This window comes from Rhea pennata, chromosome 13 (genome assembly GCF_028389875.1).
Source record: "Rhea pennata isolate bPtePen1 chromosome 13, bPtePen1.pri, whole genome shotgun sequence".
NCBI lineage: Eukaryota > Metazoa > Chordata > Aves > Rheiformes > Rheidae > Rhea > Rhea pennata.
The window spans coordinates 1520731-1540624 of NC_084675.1; the positions used below are offsets into that span (position 1 = coordinate 1520731).

At 48.7% G+C, this 19894-nt stretch overlaps 1 protein-coding gene across 4 annotated transcripts in view; it reads right to left on the reverse strand.

Moving 5' to 3' along the window:
* PLEKHG4 (pleckstrin homology and RhoGEF domain containing G4) overlaps positions 1-17897 on the reverse strand; it is a 103528-nt gene extending 85631 nt beyond the window's left edge. For all 4 annotated transcript variants that reach the window (XM_062586243.1, XM_062586241.1, XM_062586242.1 and 1 more), the window contains exon 1: positions 17187-17897. In XM_062586243.1, coding sequence (XP_062442227.1) covers positions 17187-17189 — 3 coding nt within the window. In that variant the 5' untranslated portion in view covers positions 17190-17897. The remainder of the gene's footprint in view (positions 1-17186) is intronic.
* Positions 17898-19894: the final 1997 nt, after the last annotated feature.

The window sequence follows — 19894 nt, forward strand, 5'->3', positions numbered from 1 at the left end:
GGAAATGGGTATTAAGCCCAACATGAAACCTCTCACAGCTGGACATCCAACTAATGTTGCTAAATATTGACATAACAAAGATTGTTGCATTTCCTTACTCTCACACACTCTTGTGAAGTGACAAGCAGAGGCCAAATGCAGCCAGCTAAAGGTATGAGCAAATCCAGTAACCTCTGCTGATACCAGTCTTAAACCTGTCCCAGCAAGCATCTTTGCCCTTGTCAGAACTGGTCTTCATGCAGCTGTCCTCCTGCTCAGCACCAAAGAGAGCCCAGCCAAATGCTTTGAGACAATTTCCATCTGACCCTGTACAATCCACAGATGCAAAATGTCAGTCAAAACTGGCTGGAAGTTTCTGGGCTGTGGCTTCTGCTCTTCTTCCTGCCCTGTTTGAGCAAAATTCTTTGAGATGTTAATTTCCCTTCACCTCCCAATGAATTTGGTTGAGTTTACTATTGCAAGCAAAACAAAGAAGTAAAAATATTTGCACATGAGTCACAGTGCATTGCTCTAAGGTTCTCACACCATTCCTGCTGCCTTAGCAAAGTCTTCACAAGACAATTATTAACATTGGCACCAAACCAAAAATCCTTCATATGGTTAAAATAAATCAAGTCACATATTATCCTGCCTTAGTGAAATACAGAAAAGAACCATAGCCTGTAGCCATTGTAGAATTCAGTGCTAACACTATACTTCTTTAGACAGTCTCACCTGTCTCTAACTAGACTACACCATGAAGCCAAGAGAGCCGTGTGGACTTTGAAGGGACAAAGAGAAGCTTTCAACCCCTAGTGTTAATGGAAGGAGGAGATCATTTCACCCATCTTTCTTCTAATCCCACATGAAAAGCCTCAAATATGGGAGCAAACTGACACATTCTCTTGCAGTGAGAGTATGAAACCTGTCCTCTTGGACACTGCTGGACCACCAGCATCCTTGGGATGTTACAGAACAAGGATGCACTGAGCTTCCCTAGTCCTCAGGCTGTCTCTGAGATATTGCTGCCAAAGAGTTCTCACACATTAGGGGGCTGGCATGAGCACAAAGGACTTCCTCTGGGTACAGCTGGCACCAGTCTGTACAGCCCAGTTGTCCCTGGTCCCCATATCAGATCCTGCTGGGGCCCTTCCTGACCCTGGCTGAGTACAGCAGCCACATCACTTTTCAGTGCTCCCACTTGCTGGTTTCCAAGGGATAAGACTAAGCCAGGTGGAAGGTGAAAGCTGGCAGAGCCTCTGGAGATCAGAAAACACCTTGAAACATAGAGAGTGAAACAAAGCAGAGCTCAGAGCCCCAGAGCCCCCAATAGCAGATGGGCTGCTGATCAAGGACTTGTTAAACCAACTCACTGCCCTGAGGAAGGGGCTGCTGATGTGGGTTAATTAACTTCTCAGATTGCAGAGGCACCTGAGGAAACTGCCTCAGCAGGGGCTGAAAGAAGTGGCGTGGTCCTACCATTTAATGCTTGAGTGCAGGCAGCCAGCCACATACATCCTGCCTAAGGGTAGTGCCTGCTGCCACATATGGAGGAGCCCTGGTTTTGAGGCACAGAACAACACAGGGAACTCGTATGAACCAGCTTTAAACAGTGAGAGAAGAGGAAGGCTCTCCTGCAACACAGAGGTTGATAAATCTGAAGTCTAGAACCCATCCTATTTACAAGTCATATCTCTCTTATCTCAAGAAGGGGATGCAATCTGCAGCAGGCATGAGGAGAAAGCCCTGTGACCCAGGATGATGGGACAGTGCTCTGAAAGAGAAAGAACAAGCTTAAAACTCAGCAAGGAAATGAGGAGAGAGAGCACTTCTGCCCCTGGCACACTTTCACTCTGCTCCCACACCAGGCCACACCTGCCTGCACAGCTAGCCCACTGCAGTGGCTCCAGAGACCCAGCAAAGCCTGGCAGAGGTCCCTCCTGCAGAAGGCAGCCCCCTCCAGGCACTGCACAGCTCAGGTATCCCTATCTCCAAGAGCATTGTCACTTGATCCTAATGGGAAAGGTCCTGGACACTCATTCCTTTTGAGCCAACAGGCACAAAAATAAACAGGAACACTTTCCAACCAACCCAGAGAAACTCTCCCCAAGCAAAAAAAATGGTCTTGGCACTCAAATGCTTTTTGTAAATTACACAGAAAGCCTATAAACTCCAGCACACTGTCACCACTGCCACACATTCAACACACCTCCCAAAGGAGAGACATGCTTTTAAAATAACTCTTCTATAAATCAAGGCACTAAATAAAGTCCAGGTTAAGGTCATGGCCAGACACACCAGTTTTCACTGCTCCCCAGCTGGGAGCTAGCTGTCAGTGCAAAGGATGGAGTGCAGAGATAGGCATGGCAAGGAAAGAGGAAAACCTCATGCTGGGACGGGCTGGGTCTGGTGGGTAGAGTGAGGACAACAGGAACAACCCAGGATGGTCCCACCTAGGAGGGCAGGGGAGCAGGGAAAGTTGAGGAAAGTTTTACAACTGACAAAGGACTCAGATTTGAATGGGAGTAGAAATCAGTGGGATGCCTCCAACTGATAATGGGAGCCTCAGCTGTTGTGGTAAATTAAAAACAGCAATAATGTCTATTCTGCCAAAGTTATTCTTCAGAAACTGGTGGACTCCTCAGACCTAAGAGCCCTTCTCCCCACCATTAACTACAGCAGAGCCAGGTGAGTTAAGGGAGAGACAAACCTGCAAGTGCTGGAGCAGAAGCACTAAGACAGGACTAACAAGGAGGCAGAGGAAGAGAAGTCTGGGATCACTTACATCCCTGCTTAAGGGGCATTTCTGTCCCTTCTACTGCAAGCAACAGCTGCAGCAAGGGAAAAGATCTTGCCAAGAGTCATCTGGGGTAATCAGGAGCTTCTTGGCCTTTTCTGTGTGCACTGATCTAATTTTCTACCTTCCATTGTGGGTATGGAGAGGACTATGCAGCAGTCCCAACCACTAAGAGTTCATGCCATGTTACATTTCTTTCTGATTCAGCAATCAACTTCTTCCTGTTTGGGACCTGCTCCTCATGAGCTAAGGCTGAATATTGGAGACCCTTCTACATGCTTGGAGAACAAGAGTCAGCTTGCTCAGGGAGCACAGAAAGATCCCCAGGGTTATACACCTGCACAGGTTCAGAATTCCTGTACACTTGTCACAGGTGCCGGGATGGCAGCACAAATGCCACAGTGACATGGGACAACACAGATAGCTACTGGCTGAAGCAGTACAGGGAAGGGCTGCAATGCTTCTGGACCTACCCAGGCCCACAGAGCCTTGCAGCATTTTCCAGCATTTCCCCTACAACTCACGCAAGTACCTCAGTAAGAAGTCAGTGTCCTCCTCAAGAACATTTGTCTACAAAAAGCTGAGTCTTATTCAAACGGAATATGAAGAAGAGGCACAGATCTTACCTGCTGAAAACCAATGAAAACTCTCTAGCCTCTAGTGAGGCTAGAATCTAGTTGCCTGGCTAGCCTATGACTTAATAGCAGACTAAGGGCCTTTCTAGCAGCTGGACTGGCCCATATAACATGTTAAGGTTTCATCTTGCAGCAGAAATTTAGCAGCAGGATCTGCAACTTTGTTCTGAAAAATACCTCATCTGAATGGCCAAAGCATGAAACTACGTATCCCAACATGCCCCAGTCAAATCTCATGCTTACCATTGCTTGGCAAAGTGAGGAGCATAATGAGGCTGTGGAGCAGAGCCTAGAAATGCTGGGAGTGAGCACAGCCCATGGTACACCCAGCTCTGAGTCACAGCCTCTGTCTCAGCTCGCTCCTGCTCAGACAACAAGGAGGCCTTGCCAGGAGCTCTCACAACTTTGTCCTCATTCTGCTAGCTTCTGAGAGCCTAGCCACATCCTGCACACCCTGATTTGCTTCCCCTGCTGCCCAGGTGCTGAAGGACAGTACGAAGGGAGGATAGAGACCAACACAGTCAGCAATGGGATGGAAAAAAAGAAAAACCAACAACCCTCACACCTTCAACAACTGAGAAATAGAAAATACAGAGAAACTGGGAAGAGGCACAGCTCCAAGCATCTCCAGTGCTGTGCCTAGCCATGGCCCCAGGCCAGCTTTGGGACTGGTGGAAATGTACACACAACAGGCACTGAGCAGAGCTGGGTTAGCAGGTCCCTCCACCAGCAAAAGCTGCTGTGTCGCTTGGCTGCGGCTGCTCAGGTCTCAGTTGACGAGAGAAATCTCTCTTCCAGTAAAAATAGACCACTGGGCTTTCCACAAACCCTTTCCACTTTCTGACACATAGCTTAAAGCCAGGCTGTTTTTCCTTTAAAATAGAGAAGTTTCTCTGTTCAAAAGGGTCTTTGGCTAAAAACAAAGTTTGTTTTTCTGACAAAAGTTACAGATTTCCCACTTCTGCAGCAAGGAGAACCCTCCCATCTCCATTTCCTGAGCTGCTCTAATCACAGCGGCAATGAGTTCAAGAGAGAAAAATCTTCCCAGAACAAGTGCCAGCTCCCTGCTCTGCTGTTCGCTCTGAGGCTCAGGGGGAGGCTGGGAGGAGGGCGCCTGGTTTCGGCACCCTGCCTTCCACTGGATGTTTTTGTTAAAATAATACACTATTAAGTACTGTAGTTACAGAGGTAAGCTCTCAAACTGCCATAATTACACTGCCTTCCTGTGAGATAACTAGGAATGGCTGGCTCTACCTGCTCTTTGGGCTATTGTTTCAGGTTTTCCAGGGAGAAAAGCACAGCACTTGGTTCCATTGGAAAGGAAGGCGTTTGCAGCCCCACACAAGCCTGCTTCCTTGGGGTACAGCTCACAGGCTGGCTGTACCTCAGAGTGAGATGTATTCTGCATGCTATCACAGGAGCGCTTGCACAGGGCATAGCCACAGCCCAGGTCTGCTCCCCGGCGGCGGGGACGATCCTGCAGCCTGTGTATAAACCAGCTCCTACAGCACTGCAAAAACTGGCACTCCATAGAGCTCAGAGAATCATTTCCAGATGCCTCCCTCTGTTTCCCCAGTCTTTCTCTAGGCTGACGCAGCTACGGCAGCCAAAGCAGCTCCTGCTGGGCAGTGTGTGGGATTATCATTCCAGGCACTGCAGGAAAACAAGCACTTGGAAGTGATTAACTCATGATCTCTCATTTAATTAAACAAAGGGAAACATGATGTATTCGCTTTTCTTCTCTGAGGTCCCACTTCTGTGCATGCTGTAGCTCTAGACATGCTCAGTGTGTGCAAGGCAGGTCCAAACCTGGGTGACCATTTCTGCAATACAAGGAGTTTCCACTTGAGGGGAACATCACAGGTTGCTTTGAAAGCCAAGCGTGACTTCCTGCAAACCTCAAGGTTTGAAGCTAGCATCTGGCATGGGGCTTCACCAATGCTGCCCTCATGCCAAGGCAAAAGGAAGGCAATAGTCCCGTGGCAGCTAAGCAGAGGATAGAGAGAACCTGGTAAAAGCAGTTACATCCATGGCTCCATACCATGCTCCAAGTGGCCAGAAACAGCTGCTAGCACATGGCAACATGTCCAGCAATGGAGAGCTGCCTGGGTGTGCCCTCTTGCCTGAGATCTCTGTGTCCAAGAAGGATGTTATGTGGCTCTGATAAAGCAACACAAGAATCAAACTTGCTCTTAATGTACCCAAACCACAATGTTCATCCTTCCCAAAGGCATATGCTTTTTCAGCCCTTTGGAGAGGGAAGTCCATTCACCTGGAGAACTAGGGCCTTTCCACAGCCCTTCCCTAGCACGTACTCCCAAGGGTGGTCAGAGACATATGGCTCCTCGCATAATCTGAGCTGCAGAGAGCTTACTATCTCCACACCTGGCTATGGGGTGCTATCATCCCCAGCCAGGATCCAACAGTATGACCAAACACTGCTCCCAAAAAGAAATGGCATCCCATGCATTCAGACACAGCAGTCCAGAAACTAGTACCTCTCCTCACTTGAGCTCTATCTTCATGTTAATTCTATCTACCCTTTCTTTCAGGTTTTGATAGTCCAGGTTTTCCAGAGCAGGGCCTATGCCTTTCTCATTTCTCTGTGCAATACCTAACACATCGGAAAAGCTGCTGAACAGACAAGAGAGGCTAAACTGGGTATGAAACACAGACTCACAAACAAAGAAAGTAATCTAGCCAGAGGTAAGCAGAACGGGGAAAGGGAGAAAAGCCTTTTCTTGTGTGGATGTAGCTCATTGATATCAGACCTCTCAATGAGCTGAGCATCCGCAGCCATGCTTCAAGAGAGCTCAGGTTCTGGAGGAGTCATAAAAGGCAGGAATCAGTGGCTGTACTGCAACTTCAGGTCTGGGAAGGGAATGGCTGAGAGCAAGATTCATTCTCAAACCTGTGCCATGTGGTCAGAAGCCTTCCTCATGTATCCACAGAATGGTCCTCTTTGCTATGGAGTACAATCTCACTCCTGCTATGTAGAGCTTGCTTTCTGCCTGTGCAAAGGGTTTCTGGCCCATTCATAGAATCATAGAATTAGTAAGGTTGGAAGGGACCTCTGGAGATCATCTAGTCCAACCCCACAGCTCAGCAGGGTCACCTAGAGCACACTCGACAGGGCTGCATCCCGGCGGGCCTTGAATATCTCCAGAGAAGGAGACTCCACCACCTCTCTGGGCAACCTGTTCCAGTGCTCTGTCACTCTCAGTGAAGAAATTCCTCCTCACCTTCAGGCAGAACTTCCTGTGGTTCAGTTTTTGCCCATTGCCTCTTGTCCTGTCACATGGGACAGCTGAAAAGAGTTTGTCCCCATCCCCTTGACACCTTCCCTTCAGGTACTTATACACATTGATAAGATCCCCTCTCAGGCTTCTCTTCCCCAGGCTAAAGAGGCCCAGCTCTTGCAGTCGTTCCTCACAGGGCAGGTGCTCCAGCCCTCTGATCATCTTCGTAGCCCTGTGCTGGACTCTCTCCAGTAGTTCCATGTCTCTCTTGTACTGGGGAGCCCAGAACTGGACACAGTACTTGAGATGAGGCCTCAGCAGGGCTGAGTAGAGGGGCAGGATCACCTCCCTTGACCTGCTGGCAACACTCTTCCTAATGCACCCCAGGAGGCCATTGGCCTTCCTGGCCACAAGGGCACATTGCTGGCTCATGGTCAATTTGTCATCCACCAGCACTCCCTGGTCGTTCTCCGCAGAGCTGCTCTCCAGCAGGTCAGCCCCCAGCTTGTACTGGTGCCTAGGGTTATTTTTCCCTAGGTGCAGAACTCTGCACTTGCCCTTGTTGAATCTCATGAGGTTTCTCTCCACCCAACTCTCCAGCCTGTCCAGGTCTCTCTGAATGGCAGCACAGCCCTCAGGTGTATCAGCCACTCCTCCCAGCTTGTTATCATCAGCAAACTTGCTGAGGAGGCACTCTGTCCCCTCATCCAGGTCACTGATGAAAAAGTAACAGGATGGGACCCAGTACTGAGCCCTGGGGGATGCCACTAGCCACAGGCCTCCAGCTGGACTCCATGCACTGATGACAGCCCTCTGAGCTCTGCCTTTCAGCCAGTCCTCAGGCACCTCTCCAGTTCTCCATGACTTTTCAAAGATGATGGAGGGCGGCCTGGTGACAACGTTCGCCAGCTCCCTCAGTACCCGTGAGTGCATCCCATCAGGGCCTATGGATTTGTGGACGTCAAGCTTGCCCAGAAGATCTCCAATCCTATCCTCCTCAACCAAAGGAAAGTCTTCCTTTCTCCAGATTTTATCTCTTGTCCCCAGGATCTGGGATTTTTGAGGGCTGCCCTTAGCACTGGAGACTGAAGCAAAGAAGGCATTCAGTAATTCTGCCTTCTCTGTATCCTTTGTCACCAGGGCCCCCGCCCCATTCAGTACTGGGCCCATATTTTGCATAGTCTTCCTCTTGCTACTGATGTATCTGAAGAAGCCCTTCCTGTTGTCCTTGACATCCCTTGCCAGATTTAATTCCAGCTGGGCCTTAGCCTTCCTTGACGCATCTCTACATACTCTGACTGCATTCCTATAATTCTCCCAAGTAGCCTGTCCCCTCTTCCACATTCGGTGTCTTTTCTTCTTCTGTCTGAATTTGGCCAAGAGCTCGTTGCTCACCCATGCAGGTCTCCTGCCCCATTTGCTGGACTTCTTATTCATAGGGATGCACCACTCTTGAGCTTGGAGGAAGAGATGTTTGAATACTAGCCAGCTCTCCTGGACCCCCCTTCCCTCTAGGGCCTTAACCCATGAGGTTCCTCCAAGTAGGTCTCTGAAGAGTCCAAAGTCTGCTCTCCTGAAGTCCAGGGTTGCAATCCTGCTTGTTGCCTTACTTCTTTCCTGCAGGATCCTGAACTCCACCATCTCATGGTCACTGCAGCCAAGGCTGCCCCCAACCTTCACATCTCTAACCAGTCCCTCTCTGTTGGTAAAGACAAGATCCAGCAGGACACCCTTCCTCATAGGCTCCTCCACCATTTGTGACAAGAAGTTATCATCAATGTATTGCAGGAGCCTACTGGACTGTTTGTGCCTTGCTGTGTAGTCCCTCCAGGAGATGTCAAGGTGGTTGAAGTCCCCCATGAGAACCAGGGCCTGTGATCATGAGGCTACTTGCAGCTGTCTATAGAAGGCCTCATCAACTTTCTCCTCCTGGTCAGATGGCCTGTAGTAGACACCCACAACAGTGTCCCCCGTGTTAGCCTGCCCTTTCCAGTGCTCCTCACTTAGATCTTACTTAACTAGGCCCTTTGCAGCTCCACCAAAAACCACCTTTGATTCCAGAATCTCACTCTGGTTTCAGCCCCTCAGACATCCCCCTGAGAGGCTTGCTGTAAGTGACATGATGCTTACAGTCTTGTTCAGAGCCAGAAAGCTTCGTATAAAACACCATCCTACAGCTGGAGGCTGGCTTATTTTGGTTTAGTTTAATCAAGGGATTAAGTCACTTAATCTGAAATAAGTGTTTAAGCACAGATTTTTTTTAATATCATTGGCAAGATCTAACCATGCAATTAATTAACGAAGCTGTATCAGTGTGATACAAAGCCTTAGGTACTTTTAAACCCTCTTCCCAGGAACAGCAACTCATGCTAGGAGAATGTAAGGGCTCAGTTGCTGTGGTTTCATTGCCCAGAGTTGGCTGCATACACCTCCCCATCACCTCAAGATCACCCCAGGGCAGAGCTACCCTCCTTTTCTCTCCCACCGCCAGACTCCAGGGGTTCCCCTGGCTTGTGCAGTAATGGTCTGACCACAGCACTGCTATGGTCCAGCCACAGTTCTCCATGTTCAAAGTGTCATGTTCTTACAGCAGACTTGGACACTGGGACAGGATAAGGCTTGCTAAATCCAATCAATATATCACTGACCTAACCAAGAATTTCCCAGTGCGCTTCTACTTTCTTAACAGGGCTCTTTTTATCAGATGCACTAAAAATCTTTCTGCTACCTTAGAGAAGAAATTATTTGAGCTCAATTTCATCTTAGTATTAGTTACAGCACTTGCTCCACTCCCAGCTTTAGGCTTTGTCATCGGTTTGGCAAACAAGCCCGAGCAATGGTATCTCGTACCCCTTAATGCTTGTGTTTAATATCTACAGAATAACAGGGCAAGCTAGGCAGAATGAAAGATTTGTTTATACCAGTCATGTGTAAAATAGCCTGGGTAAATTCTCAGCCAAATGGGTCGACTTATTTTAACGCCTTTTGGCCAGAGGCATTAGACCATAACCAACACCTTGTGCTCAGACATCCATCTGGGCGCATCTTGCAACAGATGGGCAGCCTCCTGTGCTCAAACAAAAAAAATGATAATCCTTCAGCAGGACAGCTGATGAACACTAGGAATTCTGTCTTCACAGGGTCAGCATTTAGATTGTTATTTGTGTGCCAGTGTTACATGCGTTCTCTGCTTGAGCCTGTAGCCAGATCACATTCAAATCACACCATTCCCTCTGCAAGATGCATGAGCCACTGGGACAGGCTCCCAAGAGGCCTGGTGGATTTTCCATCTCTTGTAACCTCTATAATTAAGAGTGGATGCCCTTGAGAAAAGAACATGCTTTAGTTAAACAAGAGCTACCAGACTCAGTGTGGGAGCTAGAAGATACTTCATGGTCCCTGTATCCTGTAACAGATGAGCTATAGCTCCTTCTGGTCTTAAACACTCTGTGTTACAATGTGCTCATGAAATGAGTCATCCTACATTAAGGGGGAAAGGAAACAACTCTGAAGTCAGAATAGCAATTCGAGGAGGGGCCAGCTGATCACATGATAAAACAGTGAGTGCACAAGGGCCCTTCCTTGAAGGAGCACATCCCTGCAGACCTTTCACATGAGATATTAGATGGCAGCAGCAATCAGATGCCAGCGTGCATCTTGTTTCTGAGGGATAGGCTGTAAGGAAGGATGAGTCAGAAGGACCAAGCAGGCAGCCCAGAGATGGCCACAGCTCTGTCAGCTCAGCCTTGAGCCACAGCAATGAGCATCAAACTGTGCCCAGCACAAAGCAGTGCTCCTAGGAGCAGAGACCCAGACATGCATTAACACCCTGCAGCTGATGTCATGCTGACTGGGTGCTCCTTCAGTGGGGCCTAGCTTGGACAATAGCTGTGGCCCATGCCTGAGTGCAAACTCTTGGTACTCAAGGACCTTAAGCATCAGCTGATGTCATGCTTCACAGGACTTCTCCATTCAGATCAGATGCTATTTCCTGCTCTGTTCTACAGGCTCTGGATCCTTGGAGCTTGCTGGGGAACAGGCACACATGCATTCCATCATAAGCTCAAACTCTATAACCCCCTGAGTACCTGAGCCTGAGACTTACAGTTGGATGGAAACATTTTCCCTATGTTCAGACATAGCATCTGATGTATGCCCCTTGGAAAGCTAAGCAAACTAGTCATAAATTTAGTGGATTGCTTTTACTAACCTCCCAAGTTAGAAAGAAGTAAACACAGGCCTTTTAAAGTTACTCCCTTCATAGCTTTTTCAAACAGAAAACAGTCTCACGTGTCCCATTATTTCCATACATATCAAAAGAGGGTGGAGATTCAACTCAGGATTTCTAAAAGACATCTTTGTGCGCAGAAGGGATGTATGCCAAAACGTGGGTGGTTATAAGCCCAAACACAAAGGAGAATACATCCACAGGCATTTTTTCCCCTTGATCCATTAACGGGTCTGCATACCAGCCTCCTGAGCGTATGTGAAGGACCCTGTTCAAAAGGTAAATGTATTCAGAAAGATGACAACAGCTAGCAAATAATCCACATCCACATCATGTTTGAGGCTCAGCAGTGCCAGGCTTTTGTGAGAAGTAGCTGAGATTTGACAGGAAGCCTCCTAAAGAAGAGGCCTGCTCAGCAAAACTCAGCAAAACTGTCTCCTGCGAACACTCTGCCACACCTAACCAAAGCTGCAAAGCTCAAGGCAGACACCTAGCTGAGTTCACTAGAACTCCTTTGGCTTTCCTTCTCCATGCCATGCAAAAAATCATCCAGGCACTGCATTGCATCTTATGGGGGTGACCATAAGGTCCCACTAGTGCTCCCTTCTACTACATGCACCAACATACAGGAGGAGCACACACAGCAGCCTCCTGAGAGTTTCCCAGAGCTTCCCAACTCCTGTCAGTCCCAATTTCTTTTTAGCTGAACTATTTGATTCCACTTAGATCATCAGCTAGAGCAAGGAGTTCACCCTGGGCAGACCCATACCCAGCATTGATGCTGTTTTAGGTTGCACACACATTCTGCAGCATAGTTCAGTTTGGCGCAGCTGCACAGTTTCAGATAGAGTTATATTGGAGGAGAGGCTACAGACTTAGGCTATGGGGGGCCAAGAGGCTGTGCTCCGGTATTTAGGAACAAATATGCTGGCTGGCTGTCTCTTCTGAAGCGACAAGCAGCAAGACACTCACAAAGTTCTTGCCTACATTGCAAGCTGCACTGCTAACTTCACACCATGGAGCAGGATGTTTGGAGCAAGAACTGGAGCTTCAGGCAGATGCTCCTTTAAAGGACAGATGGGCTATCTTTCCAAAAAAGCTTTCATAACCAAAATGATGGTAAGCCAGATGACTTTCTCTCTCCAAATCTGAAGACCCAGGATGTAGGGAACTCAACAGAAAAAAAGGCACAAAAAGAGCCAGAATCTGAGTCCCTCTTTATCCTCTCCTATTATCCCCTCCCCAACACACACACACCCTATCTTTCACCCACCCACCCAGTTTGATTCAGTTGCTCAGCATCAGAGGGCCCCCAGCAGGCACTAGCTACGCCTGGAACTATTTATTCCCTGTTGATACCTTATCTGCTGTTGTAGTAGCAATTATTACTTTACCATTTCTTTTCAAGAGCTCCAGGAGATCATTTTTAGCAATAGCCTATTCTTTATATACTCACAGAAAAGATTTACAGTTCTATACAGCAGCAAAGGCAATGCTATTCACTTTCATATATACCACCTGAACACTCATCTCCCCAGGTGTTATTTGGAAAGCCAGCATCTCTAGCACATAGAGCCTATGACTGTTAAAGCATTCCTGCCTCCATAATGCATATTACAGACTCAGTGGGACAGCTTAGACAGTATCCAGGAGTGCTTCCACATAGAATCATATAATTGGTAAAGTTGGAAGGGACCTCTGGAGGTCATCTAGTCCAGCCCTCAAGCGAGTGGCCCATATGGGGATCAAATCTGCAACCTTGGCATTATTAGCACCACACTCTAACCAAGTGAGTTACACCTAACCCTTGATGTTCAGAGCTTGAGCCAGACACATACCCCTATGCTGCATTTGAAAGCCTGCATTATGGCCAGAGACAGTTATGTATGTTGTGGCATATTGCTTTTCAGAAAAGAAGCACTGACAGTCAGTGTGCATTTCTCCTCAGAAATCTGCTGTTTCACCCACAAGCCACTTGCTGTCCTACATTCCCACCTGTGACTAGAACGTGCTAGGCAACTTCTGGGCAGAGATACATGCACACATCTGGCCTGTCACCTGCATTTATCCATTATTTTTATTGTTATGAACTGCATATTCACCTGCACAGCTTTTTCGGAAAGAAGCTGGACATTAAGCACACACATTGTCACCCTTCTCACCCCAGAAAAGATGCTTTCAAACCACTTCCATGTGCTCAGGATTACATCTATCTGGCCTTTGTATGTGTTCCAACATCTTGCTCATTGCTTTGGCACAGAAATAAAAGATCTGTGATGCTTAAAGCTTTTTTTGACTCCCAGACTTATTTCCTTCCCACCCCAGAAGATGATGTAACTGGAGGATGACAAAAGGATTATCTTTTCTGTTGAAATACATTCTCTCTCCTGCCAGTCTGGAGGTATCATCTGAGCTTGTGTGCAGAAAACACCAGCATTTGCGGTCTTTCAATACACACGCTACTTTCAGGTGCTGTGTGATGATCAGAGACTTGGAGCATGCCACTATGAGAGAAGCAGCCCAGGCAAGTTCTTGTGCTTTCATCAATCAACTCTCTTCCCCACATCAGCATCCTGCATCACTTTACCTCTTCAACCACCTCATGCAAATGATTCCAAAGTGCAGCTGCACCAACAAAAGCAGTAAGAGACTTTCCAAACTCCTCCAAAGAAAATATCACATCCTCAACATTCAGCCTGTTTTATAGGCAACAAACTGTGGTGCAAAGATATTAAAGGGTTTGTCCACCATCATGCAGGTCCATGTTGGAACTGAATTGCTGTTGAAGCCCTGAAGAACTGCTTGGCTTTCAGCCCTCACTGGTTATTCCCAGAATGTCAGGGCCTGTGCCTGTCCCTGCAGCTAACCCTGGACTGGGACTTCCGCAAGGGAGGGTGCCCTTCGTGCAGATGAGTCAGAAGGTAGGTCTGTCACACAGCTGAAGAGGGAATCATAAGAGAGACTACAAAACTGTTCTGGGTTCTAGGCTTTATTGTGCTATTGAAGCTTCATACTCCTGCTTTTGCATGAAAGAGGGCTCCTGTAGCCAAGGCAGACTGGAGAGAAATAACTACACCCAGTCTCAGCTCAGCTCTGTTAAATCAGCCCAAGCAAAACAACATCTAAGCCATAGCAATTACTCTCACCACCTGCTAAGTGGAGAGGGTTAAGTTCGTGTATCCGCAATCTGGCTGGAAATGCAGGAGAAAATTTCCTTCTCCACTGCAACCTTTTGCAGGGGGCAGCTGAAAACTGGCCACTGATCCAGATGCACAGCTGTGGGAGCCTTGCTGTACTCATGTACTGGCTCCACAGTGCCCCAGCTACCTTTGAAAGGCAGCAGCTATCACCCAAGCAAGAGTGGAAAATCAGCCCCAGGCTCTCTGACCAGGTGCTGTGGTTTGAGGAACGTCCCGGAGAAGAAGCTGTCCCTCATAATTTGGTGAAAGAGGCTGGGAACTAGACTCTATTGCAGTGCAGTGAAGGAGCAGGACTATTGCTCACTTCTCTTACCAACCCACCCAAGAGCATAGACTTTCATACCTGCCTGAGTAGAAATGGTTCCTCAAGAGAAGCAAAGCTGAGATGCACTGTGGTCTGGCCATATATCCTGGCCATCTCCTGTGCCTCATCCAGCAACAGGCACCAGGTGAAGAGAAGCCCATTCCCTCTCCCATAGGGGGAAAATCCCCACTGGGGAACATAAGCAAATTCCTGCCGTTAAAGCCACTATCTGACCAATAGTGTAGACAAGACACTAGCCAGCCTCCTGCCGTGCTTATGCTACGAGACTTCACAGCTGCACAAGTCAATTCTAGTAAAAGTGGGCTACTTTGGCCACGTAACAAATTAACATATAACATAACAAAATATATTTTACATATTTGATGCTTTAGGCATCCTCTAGCTGCAGCAACCCTACGTACCCATACATGCACTACATCATCCCTGACACCAAAGTATGACAGACAGTGACAACACATTGTCAAGAGGAATCATATGCCTCATATGGAGCTGGGCAGCCATCAGTTGCTCTCTGCTAGAACCCAAAATTGAGGACCATGATAGATCTCCATCAGGGGCCAAGCCTTCAAAAGGCCTGGGGAAATCCCTAGCAAGCCAACAAACTCACTCACAGTCACGTAAATCCAAATTTTTTGCCAATGGGGTTTGTTTGATTCACTGGGACATGGAAAACTCAGCTCAAACAGAATAGCCCAGAGCTGCAATCACACTTCAGCTGCTCACAGATTAGCCCTCTGATAGACCTTTCTGTGCCTACCTACAGCTTGAGAACTGCTGCCTGCCATGGATTGCTGCTCTCAGCGGTGTGACCAGCACCTATTGCCTGGTCTGCGTTCTCCCTGTGGCCAGCTCAGCCTCTGGTTCCCACTCTCAGCAGATCTGAATGAAGCACCTGAGAGGTGCAGGGTTTCCTCTGGTGCCTTCCCTGACACCTAGTTCCCCCTTAGCAGTATTAAATCTACATGATCCTTGCAGACCTGTGACCCACCATGGCATCCAGGCTTGCCACAACACTGCTCTGCAGAAAGACCCCTGCTTCAGAGGTCTTATGTACCACACATTAGAATAAGATGAAGGACTTCAGCTAGGAGTGAAGAATTCAGGGAATCAGAATGTCAACTCAATTCACAGAAATGTGAAATAACAGCAGCTGGTCTTTGCTCCAGGCACTAGATCTACCTGAGCAGAGCTTTACAAGCCCTGTTCCAGTGCTAATGGTGAAATGCAGGCCATCGGTCTGCAAAGGATGGCATCCACCCTGCAGAGCCTTGATGGTGCTTTCCCCTTATTTTAACTTCTTACAATATCTAGCATAGACCAAAAATTTATGAGAACACAGTAGGCATGGGGTGAGGGAAATAGCTCCCCTGACTAGGATGGAGGACTGGAAGAAGCAAGATGCCTGCACATTCCAGAGCAGGACAGGAGATGCACAGCACACCACTGCTCAGACACAGGCACAGGGTACAGAGTACCACAGGGTCCTCAGCAGAGGAGCTGGAGGGTGGCAAAAGGAAGAGACATGGATTTGTGAGTTCAGCTTAGATTGCAAAAGCCAAGGGCTGGATAACTTGTCTTTCAATTATATCTGAGCTTCTCCAAGCACCTGAGACTGTAAGAAAGAGCAAATTACTGCCAGACACAACAGAAATACAAGCCGTTTGTCCTCCTCATGGACTTTGTTCCGTCTACCACAGAGAAGCAGCTCATAATTTATCTCTGTAACCAGAGATATAACTCCTATAACTAGGAGCAGGCCAACTTTCCACTGAACCCTTCCAATGAATACATTAGGGAATCTTAGGGAACAGACCTGTTGAACCCCAGGGAAAGTTGGAGTCCTGGAGGACAAACTGACATACTGCAGCCCTGAGCTAGACACTGTACAGATATGGCAGGATACAGTTCCTGTTGCACCTCACATGGGAAGGCAGGGCTTGGGAGAAACCATTCGTGACACAGCAGGACATGTCCAGGAGATTTAGGGCTGCCAACATGTGGATTGTTCAGGCATCAGGAGCCTAGTGAGCCTAGGAACAAACCATCAGAACTCAGGCTTGTGCTTGGTGGGCTTCCCCCACATGGCTTGTGATCCCTCCAGCCTCTGCTACCTGAGGGCTTGGCACCTCTATTTACATGGCAGTACCAATATGGCAGGCAAGGGGACTGCGCCATAGCCAAGAGCCACCCCCAGAAACATGGGGTGCTGTACTACCTGGCTGCACTCTCCCCTTCCAGAGCTACATCTCCACATGCAGAACCTGGCACTGAAAGGGAAATACTCTGCCTGGCTCAGGGCATTTCTCCTAACCCCAGGATACCAATTATGAGCAGGAGAGCAGAAGCAGTGACTTGCCTCCTTCAATCTGGGCAATGCCCATAACACAGCACAGCTTGCCAGCCTCTGCATCGGTCTGGTGGGGGGCAGGGGCAGGAGGAGAGCCCTGCATCTGGGCAGCTCAGGAGACAGGGCCCCAGCTGGTCTGCTTCATCCGAGCCCCTCGCTCCAAGGCTGTGCCCCTGATATGAGCCCCAAGGGGGACCAATGCCAACAAGAGCCCTATACCCCTGCAGCTACCACTGCATCTGAGAGACAGGGCTGGCACTCAAGGGTGTTGTCTGCCATCTGAGTAACGAGAAGTGCAAAGAAGAGCTGGGTTCCCAACTGGCCACCTCGCCTTAGTGCTATGCACTGGCTCCAGGCAGGCTGCCCTGACAGGAGCTCGGTCCCACACAGCCCTGTTCATGCCCAGGGTGAGAGCCCCTTTCAAAGATTTCCTTACCATGTTCCTGGCCTCCTTTATTGCCTCTCACTTCCAAAGGCAGCAGTTTTTCTCTTTTTCTTCCATGTGTGTGATGGGGCGTCTCCTCTCCCCTCCGACGTGAACCACCGAAGCACTTTGAGTTCTGGACTGTAATCCAAGCCCTCACCGCCCCCAGCACAGCTCCAACTAATCTAACTTATGACACTACCCGGGCTGAGCAGGGGACCTCGAAGGTTTCTCTGACAGCCAACTCCAGCGCTAGACAGTGCAAGGGGCACAGCGAGTGCGGGGTGCTGTGATCTCCAGCCCCACAGGGACCTGACAGACACAAGGACACAGGAAGAGCCAGCAACACTTGCAGACTTCTTATTACAGCATCGCTGCTATCTGTGTACCTCAGAGTGCGTCTGGCTCTCCTCACAGACCTGCTTAATACAGATGCTCTGTGGCAGGGAGCTGCCTTTGCCCGGGAAGATCTGAAGAGCTGCTAGAGGAGAGCGAGCACACAGCAGACATCCCAAGAAGGTCTCCAGCTTCCCTGAGTGGTGTTCAGCAAAATTCTCCCCTCTTCTTGTCTTGCTTATTTCTAAGTCCAGGGAAGTTTGTCCCGTTCTGTGAGATCCTGAGGAAACACTGCAGGTTAAGCAAATCCCCGAGAAATAAGAAAATAGTACTCAGAAATACTGTTTTCCTAACTTCTGGAAAGAAAACAGAGAGGCAGTGACCGCTTCAGGCAACAGCAACAAACTGCATTGGTAGAGGCTAGATGTGGAGACCTCACCCCCTCCCAAAGGAGGAAGTAATTTAACATGGCGGGTTTCTCCACCCCTCATTAATTGTTTAAGATGGCCAGGGGCCAAAATACTGCTGGAGCAGTGGGGAAGGTCACCAAACAGGCAGGCAAAAGCCTACAGAAATGACAACGGGAAAGGGCAGAGCCACAGAGGGGGATAGAGGGAGTGGAGAGGCAGGTGCCTCGAGGCATCCCAAGATCTGCTGACACACAAAGGCTTTGTATAATGGGCTGGAGGGGGGGGATGAAACACAGGCAAAAGCTTTGAGCCCTCGATATGAAGTGCAGGGCCCGGCAGCAGAAGCTGCAAGGAGGAGCTGCCTCCCCAGCCTGAGCTGTACAGTCCATGCTCTCTGCAGCCTCTGTGGGGACTGGACTGACCCTCCATTGAAGAGGCCACTGTGCTGGTAACTGGCTGCTGTCCTTCTTCTGGTGAGGACCACACAAACCAACCGATCCCAAGAGGAAGGGGGGAGGGGAAGGGCAGTTCAGGCAGGAGAAAAGGACCTGCAGAAAGGGGAAAGCTCTCTGAGGTCTACCCAAAGGAGGGTACCCATAGGAATGGACTCAACAGGCTGCAACGGAGCACATGGCAATCACCTGCCAAAACTGGAGCGACTGCTATCAAACACCTCTGCTGCCTTAGCACAAGGGGCAGGCCCCCACTATCCTCCTGAGCCCTTCTCCACAAGCCAGCAGCAGAGTCCAAGGGCCAGCCTGTCTCAAGAACACAGATACTCCTCTCTCAAGGAGATGTGGGAGCAGTTGGCCCTAAAACACATTAGATATGATGGCCTCATGGCCTGTTTTTAAGACATATCCATCAAATAAGGGTTCAAACAGTGCCAAAGCTGACACTTCAGTAGTACTGGCCATTTGATGTGCTGCTGGGCTTCCCATGAGCAGCAAAGAAGAACAATAGTCTCTGCAGGGACCCAATATGCTTTCCTTGAGCAGAAAGAGATGTTCTCCTGAAAAGAGATGTGATACTGCCTGTGAATCAGAACAGAGCAGCTGCCTCCCTGTTCAGCACTTGACTCTGAAACAGTCCTTCCCTGAAGAGGCTTCTCCATGGCTTTTGAAAACTAAATGCCTTCTTCTACAGTAGCACTTGCCTTTTCCCCACCACAGCTTAACAGTAAGGATCTCCAGCCTGTGTCAGGTGCGATCAGTCAATGCTACCACATAAGATGAACGAGAGCATCTCTGCAGATGCAGATGCTGTGATCTGCAGCTACTGAAGCAATTCGTGGTCCTTGTCTGAGTATACAGAGAAGAGCCTTTTTTTTTCCAGTCACATTCATAGCAGGAGAATGAGGAACCTGGCTTGCTTCCCCAGCAGAGCCTCCAAGCATAGATTTTATTTTCTGCACAGGGCTATGTTTGCAAAGTAGCTTTGCCCTTCATTTATTTCCCAAACATCTCACAGCCCACAAACACAGCTACACCTTTGCAACATCCTCCTGTAGATGCTGAGAGAGTTTCCACAGACTATCCCCTCCCTTTGAAGAAAGGAAACACACAGCGCAATGTCCCTCCAATACTACACATTGCATACAGCTGGCTTGCACGATCAGAGGTAGTGAGTTATTTTGGTTGGAGTCATGGCCCCAGCCACAGAGTAAATGGAGGTAGAGCAGATCCACTGCACCTCTTGTTGCCAGATGGGCAATCTGTTCCGGTTACCCTCATAATAAAGAAGTTTTTCCTTCTGTAGTTCTGAGTGGTCCAATCTCAGTTCCCAGGCTGCTGGGGACCAGACTGCAACTTCTTTATTATGAGGTAACAGAGCACTGGAACAGGTTGCCCAGAGAGGTTATGGAGTCTCCATCTTTGGAGCTATTCAATACACAGATGGGGAAGGCACCACGTAAGCACCACCCACTCAGCTCTGGTTTCTATCACATTTGTCACCTCTGTGACTAGGAAAAGA